Source organism: Macaca nemestrina, chromosome X (genome assembly GCF_043159975.1).
Source record: "Macaca nemestrina isolate mMacNem1 chromosome X, mMacNem.hap1, whole genome shotgun sequence".
NCBI lineage: Eukaryota > Metazoa > Chordata > Mammalia > Primates > Cercopithecidae > Macaca > Macaca nemestrina.
Window position 1 is genome coordinate 42937650 of NC_092145.1, and position 8457 is coordinate 42946106.

At 41.1% G+C, this 8457-nt stretch overlaps 1 protein-coding gene across 1 annotated transcript; it reads right to left on the reverse strand.

Annotated features, from left to right (window-relative positions):
* Positions 1-286: 286 nt before the first annotated feature.
* RTL4 (retrotransposon Gag like 4) lies at positions 287-3804 on the reverse strand. The gene has a single exon (XM_011756185.3). The coding sequence runs from the start codon at positions 3585-3587 to the stop codon at positions 2655-2657; it is 933 nt and encodes a 310-aa protein (XP_011754487.1). The 5' UTR covers positions 3588-3804; the 3' UTR covers positions 287-2654.
* Positions 3805-8457: the final 4653 nt, after the last annotated feature.

Genomic DNA, 8457 nt, shown 5'->3' on the forward strand with positions numbered 1-8457 from the left:
GGGGGATTACCAACATTCTGTTTAACTTCTTGCTTTTCTGTGCTCCATGAATACTATTCTCTTGTTAACAAATTCTTCTTCAGACTTACCATTAAATGGTTAGATTATATCTTGCTGGGTGGCATCAATATATAGCAGACCTGCTTCCTTAAAAAACAAACTTGTTTGGATCTGGTGGTTCCCCAAGCCTTTGCAGTTGCTGACTCCATCTTTGAGTAGGTTATATCTCATCTGTTCTCTGTAGATTCTAAGTAGTTTCACTCTCAGAGGAATTCACATAGCTATTATTTCTTAGGACACACCCTTGTAATCCTCTTTATGCTAAATCATAAGTTATTCTAGTTGAAGTGAATGGCATATAATGGATGGTGTCACTATAACAAAAATTTTGAATTGGTAAAATGGTTGCTAGCTAGTAGGCAGTAAAGCATTATTCCAGCATCCCATTCATATGCTCACTCTGGCTGTTGGATTGTATTTCACAGCGTACAAAAGGTCTTTGATTTGGAGCACCTCAACAAGGGACACCCAGAAGTAGAGGGCGAACTAAAGTTCATAGCCCTGGATTGGTTATGTTTTCTGAGAGCCTATGAAGTCTGAAGATTTCTAAGGAAAGAAGGTAATGTTGCTACAAAGAGAAAATCCAAATAGGAAATAAAATGATGTATCTTTGGGAAAGAACCCAAAATGATGAATCCTGGCCCTAAAATAAGGAAAGGTTGTTGATTAAGCCAACTGAATGCCCCTATCAGCATTCCAAGACCATACTGGGTTTGGTAAGGAAAGTGACTACAGGCCATGAGGTTGGTCCTTTATTATAGAATTGATGGAGGTGGAACAAGATACTTCCAGGTAATTTCAGAGTCACTCTAAGTTCAATAGCTCTACTTGTTAGAAGATCTCATACAATCCCAGTACTATAGTCGGAATTTCTTAGCATAACTGGAATATGTTCACTCAGGTCTCTGTTGTGGGAGCATATAATGTGGTTGTACAGCGAGCCATTGTTAAAGGAAACCCTTCGTGAATGCAAATAAGAATGGTATAGTGGCTAGCAAGGCACAAGGTGAAAATATCTGTTTGTTGGTACTACGAAATCAGAGTAGTAAGGTCCTAGCTGGGTTTAAGTATTGTCAAAGTCAGCATAATTCTCCAGAAACAAAGCCAAAGTACAATGGCATTTCATGTTCTGAGAGGCCTTGATGGTTGCTAGGGAATATGTGATTACTGATATTTCTCCAGGATATACATTTTGGGGACATACATCAGCAACAAGAAGCAGGGAACAGAGGGCTGGTAATTACCAGCAAACAGTGATCATCGCTGAATAGTTTTAACATTTTAGGGAGTTGTGCCTTTCTAGCATAACACTACTTTTGTTCAGAAGCATCAAGAATCTATACACAAAGCTGGTGTGTACCAAGAATGAAACATAAGCAATAAAACTCTGATTTCCTGAGTTTCATGCACAGATGGTTTTAATGTATGTGCCCCAGGATTTTTCAGATGAGACAGTGCAGGAAGTTGTTTGCCATTCATTGTTTTTTAAGATCCTCATTTAGATGAAGGACCTTGGAGGTGGTCCATAAAGGTAGAGCTCAATGGCAATGAGTAGTAACCCTAGATGGTGACTATATTGAGGCTTCTAGAGTCGGAAACTACTGCAGGGTGTGGCTGTCAGTCTTCAGTGGAGATTTATTTGGCCGGGTCCCTTGTCCAAGGCAGCAAGGACATGCTACAGACACAGTAATTATGAGACATCGTTCCCAACTCTCACTAAATACCTTTTGGAAATCCTTATCCTAGAGCATATTGACTTGGCTATAAGACATGCTGGAACCTCAAGTTGTTGGAGAAGAGAAGAGTAAGCTGGAATTGGTGGGCTTGGCTAAAAGAATATACCTGCCTGATGGGCTAGTTTGCAAAGAAAGGGACCAACAATTCCAAGCAGTGTTGAAATGCCCATTCAATCTGGTTTGTAAATAGCCAGGAGATTCTGTTTGTTGGGAAAGCATGAGTCTTTAGATGGAAACAAAATGCATAGCTTTATGGAAGGGTGGCAAAGCTGAGGTTCCAGGAAGGTTGATTTATGCTGAAGGTAGATTCTAGTCCATAGGTGAAACATGGTCCAAGCTCTAGGAAGAGAATATTAGCAGAATAATGGAATGTCATTTGGACTTCAGTCAAAGGTCCTAAGCCAATAGGAAACTAAGATACAGACCAATAAAGGTGAAGGTAAAAGTCTTGAGCTCATTTCTAGGCACATGAGATTCAGGATTTTGGCCACAAACTCAACCCAGATGTCACCCATTGGTCAGGATAAGGTTCCCAATGTGCTTCCGGAGTTATTTTCATTGGCTTAGACTGGGCAAAGTTTTGCCTGCAGGTTTTTGGTACTCTTGGAGAATTAATCTCAACTGCAGAAAGTGCCTGTGAATTGTTTTCATCATTCTTGGGTTAGGTTTGGTCAGGGGTAATTTCCCAATGAACAAGATCTGATTGTTTAAATTCCCCGAAGCGTGTCAGTTCATAACTGCCTCTAAAGTGGTGTCACAGTTCCCCATCCATATTTTAAAAGTTAATGCAGGATATAAATCGGTAAGGCTGGGAGTGAGAGGGATATAAGTTTAAAAAGTGACTTTCCTGGTCTCCTCTTACTGGTGAGCTGTGTTATTTGTCATTGCTGGAGCTCGAGAACGTTTGGCAAGGCAATCTCTTGTGAAGTGACCAGATTGGCTGCAGTAGAGGCACAACTGAGTTTCTTGCTGGCGGGCTCGTTTGGCTGGGGTGAGAGGCAGCTGGCCTTCTCGCAGTTGTATAGGCCCTTTCTTGGGTGGTGGATCTGTGGGGCTAAAGAGGGCTTGGTGCTGGATCAAGGAAGCCAACAATGGGAGCTGGGTCTCTGACTGTAGGAGCTCTGGCCTGTCACTGTGTTTCTTGTCCAACTGAATGCACTGAGTGATCAGGTCTGGTAGATTGTCCATCATATCAGTGACACTCTCTTCATCCTGGTTGAGATCATCTACTGCCTTTTCGAACTGCCCATTCTGACTGGTTTCATTACAGATCAGATTTTGAGCAAGGAGCTGGAAAGTAGTAGGGTCCTGTTGAGAGGAGTTGTCCCCTTTGTCAAACTTAGCATTCATCAGAAGGTTCATTTCCTGTTTTGTGGGTTTACCAAATGACTGCTGGAACTCAAGAATACAATTCTCATATTGCTTCAGTAAGGTACTCTTGTCAGGCCCGGATATGATTCCACAACTTTCTAACTGCTGAGATAGGTAATCAAAAAAGAGTTTGATCTGGGCATCATTTGCAGGATTAGAGATCTGGAGAGATGTCAAGTAGGTAGTCACCTGAGTGAGGAACTCTGAGCGATTGGCAGGGTCACCATGAAACTGGGTGAGATGCTCGAGTGAGTTCGGTACAGGCATCACTGTGGTGGCCAGGGCAGGCATGACTTGGCCCCTTTTAGCAGTGTTCTCCGTGGTTGGATGCTGCATTTGAGGCCGCAGAATCAGATTCTCTCCCTGAAGAAAGGAAGGTTCTACCTGCAAGGTAGGCGGTGATTTTGTGCACTTCTCCATTATATCTCTTGGAATCAGGTGGGATTGAGTAGAATTGAGTACTAGTACTGGAAACCAGTGGAAACAGTGGATTTGCTCTGTGATCAGAGAGGGAGTGTCATGAGCAAGTAGCCAAAGTTGTTAGCTGTGAAGAAGACACTAGGAGATGCTAACAGCTGAATTGGAGAGATGCCAAAGAGTGTTGTCCGCCATTCAGTGTTGCCTCTTCTTCAAGGAAAAGGCCAATGTTCTGCATATTTGGAAGAAATAAATTACCTTAGAACACATAAAGGACTTGGGATTAAGAAGATATATACAACCATCACAGTACCTTTCTCTCCTCCCTCGTTTTCCTTGTAATATAAGGGCAATTTACCCTCTGACTTAACCTTTTCTCTAAAGCAAGCTTGGTCAACCTGTGGCTGGTGGGCCACATGCAGCCCAGGATGGCTTTGAATGCAGCCCAACACAAATTTGTAAACTTTCTTAAAACATTATGAGATTTTTTGTGATTTTTTTAAAAGCTCATCAGCTATCATTAGTGTTAGTGTATTTTATGTGTTGCCCAAGATAATTCTTCTTCTTCCAATGTGGCCCATAGAAGCCAAAAGATTGGACACCCCTGCTAAAGTATCTTTTTTCCATCAGAGAGTTAAAGAATTTGACAACCCAAAGTGATCTCAGGAGATTATCCAGGCCAAATTCATAATTTTTCAGGGCTATTGTCCAAATGGCACTTCCCCCAAGACCATAAATGTGCTCATTTGCATATACTGCTTGGACATGATGGTTCATGCACCTGGCTCCTCAAAATGTGATCTGGGAACAAGTGGCATTGGCACTACCAGAAAGGTTGTGAGAAATGCAGAATCTTGGGTCTCACCCCAGAACTGCTAAATCATTTTTTCACACTTTAATAAGATTCCCAAGGTGACTAGAATGTGTGTTACAGTTTGAGAAATGCTGCTGTAAAGAGCACTTAGTTTGAATTGGAATAATCACTGGTTGGACTTGACCGTTAGTGCCCCGAGCCTAGCCTGCATTGCTGTGGGGGATATGATTGTTGTGATGGCAGTTAATCCATGTTTTCTATCTTTCTAGTCCCTGTCTGAGGTCACAATTTCTTGCCATGGAAATGATTAAGATAGCACAGGCAAGACTAAGAGGTAAGGTTAAGAACCTAGCAAACAAGAACTGAATATTCTTAAAAGTAAAAAGATCAAAATGTTCAGCAGTCTTTCCAGCATTGATAACAAAAATAAAGCAACCAGTAAAAGTTAAAAACAACCCCAAACATATGGCATAGCAGTTGAACTATTCTAAACTTCAATTCCTCTCATTGCCCTTTCCTTGTGTAGCATACTATTTAAATATATTTAAATTGTCCATGGGTGGGAAAAAATGATGTATCATTGAATATTTTTAAATGTAAGACTTGATTTCCCTAAGTTTTATTTGATGGTTCATTTTCTCTAGACCTATGAAAAAATTACTGGAAGACAAATAGTATAAGATTGGAGGCCACAAACAGGAATCCAACCACTAGTATTAAACAGTTGGATGACCTTAAAGAACTCATTTAGGTCTCGGTTTCCTTTTTTACCTAATGAGGATTTTTTTTGTTTTTGTTTTTGTTTTTGTTTTTGTTTTTGAGACGGAGTGTCACTCTTGTTCCTCAGGCTGGAGTGCAGTGGTACCATCTCGGCTTACTGCAACCTCTGCCCCCTGGGTTCAAGCAATTCTCCTGCCTTAGCCTCCCGAGTAGCTGGGATTATGGGCACCTGCCACCACACCCGGCTAATTTTTGTATTTTTAGTAGAGACAGGGTTTCACCATGTTGGCCAGGCTGGTCTCGAACTCCTGCCCTCAGGTGATCCCCCTGCCTCAGCTTCACAAAGTGCTGGGATTACAGGCGTGAGCCACCGTGACCGGCCAGGATTACTATTTTGCTTACCTCAGAAGGTGGTTATATCAATGAGATAACAGATTGGTGCTCTGAGTGGCAAAAAATGAAAGATTTACTTCCAAAATTTTTCCAATGTAGATGAAAAATGCCCGGTGGAGAGGCTCTGCCTTTATCACATATTGCCAAAGTAGGGAGATGCTATCATACCCTCCTTTTTTTCTTCCTTTCCATATCTCACCCTTCTAATTTCCTGATCTGTCTTCCAGACATCTTCCACTTCCCAGATGTCCATCAATGAGTTCATTACTGCCATTCCAGCTAGGTGTCAACGGATAGCTAAGATGTTGTTAAATAAGGGTTAATGATTGGCCTTTCCAGGCCACGCACAGACGGTGGCTCATGCCTGTAATCCCAGAACTTTGGGAGGCCGAGGTGGGTGGATCACGAAGTCAGGAGATCGAGACCATCCTGGCCAACGTAGTGAAACCCTATCTCCACTAAAAAAAAAAAAAAAAAAAAAAAAAAAAAAAAAAAATTAGCTGTGCGTGGTGGCACGTGCCTATAGTCCCAGCTACTTGGGAGTCTGGGGCAGGAGAATCGCTTGAACCCAGCAGACAGAGGTTGCAGTGAGCCAAGATCATACCACTGCATTCCAGCCTGGGTGACAGAGCGAGACTCTGTCTCAAAAACAAACAAACAAACAAACAAAACAAAAAAGATCTTTCCCAGAGCAATTACAGTTCACTCAAACTTTAATGTCATAAGAATCAACTCAGACCCAGTCCCTAGCAATTCTGATTCAACAAGTCTGGGATGGATCCCAGGAAACTGTATTTTAACAAGCTGGCCAGTTGATATCTGATGTAGGTGGCTCTTGTGCAAAGCACTGTCCAGATAAATCTCAAAGAATAAAGCATTATTAGCAGTATCACAAAGAAGTAGGTATGGGGAGGGGACATATTTGGAGGTAGAAGATTGACTTTCAAATAACATAGAATGGGTGGTACACTATTCTACCTCCACATCAAGCACACAAAGAGCCTACACTGTCCTTCACTACTGCTCATCTCTCCCACGTGGTAGAGTTCAACAGTTAAGGATGTCACTTCTAAACTCAAAGTGACTTGGTTTGATCTATGAGCTGTGTGATTCTGAGCAAGTTATTTAGCCTCTTTGAGAATCAGTTTCCAAATTTTAAAATAGACATGATTATAATACCTGCCTCATAATGTTATGAAAATTAAATTAGATGAAGAGAGATTAGCATGGCTTCATGTATATAGCAAGTTCTCCACACATTTTTTTATTTTTGAGACAGTCTCACTCTATTGCCTAGGCTAAAGTGCAGTGGCATGTTCATAGCTCATTGCAGCCTCGAACTCCCAGGCTTAGGTAATCTTCCCACCTCAGCCTCCCTGGTAGCTAGGACTACAGGCACATACCACCTTGCCTGGCTAATTTTTTTTTTTTTTTAAAGATGAGTTTTCAACACTTTGCCCAAGCTGGTCTTGAACTCGTGGGCTCAAACAATCCACCTTCCAAAATCCACCCATTTCGGCCACCTAAAACGCTGGGATTACAGGCGTGAGTCACTGCACTCAGCATCCATAAATGTTAGCTATTATTATTATAGGTCCACAAGCTGTTATCAGACTATGTTTTGGAATTTAAATTTTTTCAGATTTTTAGAAAGGTAACATGGAGTATGTACTGCTTATTATATAATACCTTCAGCAATGTCTGGGAAACATCCCATCCCATAATTAAGCCATTAACATTCCTGTAGGAAAAAAAAATGTCTGAATAGTCATACTAAAAAGGATAAAGACTAAGTGCATGACAATTCAGGTCAAGTTTTGCTGTCAAATGAGTTTTGGCACCAAATTAATGAAAAAAAAATTGCTTCCATTTTACAGAGCTTTATGATTTCACAATTGAGATAAGAGATTACACGAACATTTACATTATTATAACAATGTCCTTTGATTAGAAATGTGAGATTTTAAATTTTCCTTCCTTTCCTTGCCTTCTCTTTCCTCCACTCTCAGAAGTTCCAGAATCTCTGTTGAGTTCTGTTGCTTTACAGAATTATGTATTCAAGGTGGCACAGCATTCAATTTTCTTAATTATGTAGCACTGGTGAAGCACTTGCTAAGATTATGAGCATTAGCCCAAATGCAAATCATACAATGGCACTGTTGTCAGTGGCAATTGCTTAATCCCCCCCAAAAAAAATCTACCTTGCCTCATCATTTTGGAAATTGTTCTCCTTTAAAGGTCAGTGTCCTTATATTGGATTGTCCCAGAGGATCCTAGGACAAAGCACGCCAGTTCAGAGGTGTTTCAGACCACAGCTTTGAACAGAAAAAGCAGAGACAGAGCCAAAACCTGAAATACACAGGCTTGAGGTATCAGACTTGTGAGCTCGGACAAAATCTAACACAAAACTGCATACATTTAAGATTTATTTAGTAGGTATGTGATTCAACTACAAAAACAAAAAATGGGTTTGGTAAATTATTAGAGGTCATTTTAGTGTTTGTATTTGGTCTGTCTCAAAGCCATAGTTAACAGTTTTCTCGAACATAAAACTACTTTACTCTGGAGTACCTTGAGATCCCATTTGGAGAAGAGTCAGCAGTACCCTGTTGCTTATAAGAGAGCTTTTTGACTTTACACTGCTTTAATTTCAAACTGTTCTACATAATCCCTTGGAAGAGGAGCTTTGACCTAGGGTCATGCAACTACCCAGGGCAGTTGTATATTTTACTCTTGATCTCCAAACCTTCTGAGGAATGCTGTGGCCACAGAAGCTAAACTGAGACATAAATTGAGCTATCCAAAGATGCAGTTGGAGGATGGGGATGAGGATGGGGATGGGATGAGTCTCTCCATGAAGTAAGTTACCAGTTCTATATCACTGGGGAATAAGCAGAGCTAGGATTACCACCTGGTGGGGAGTTAGAGTAGGGGGCTCTCAAGAGG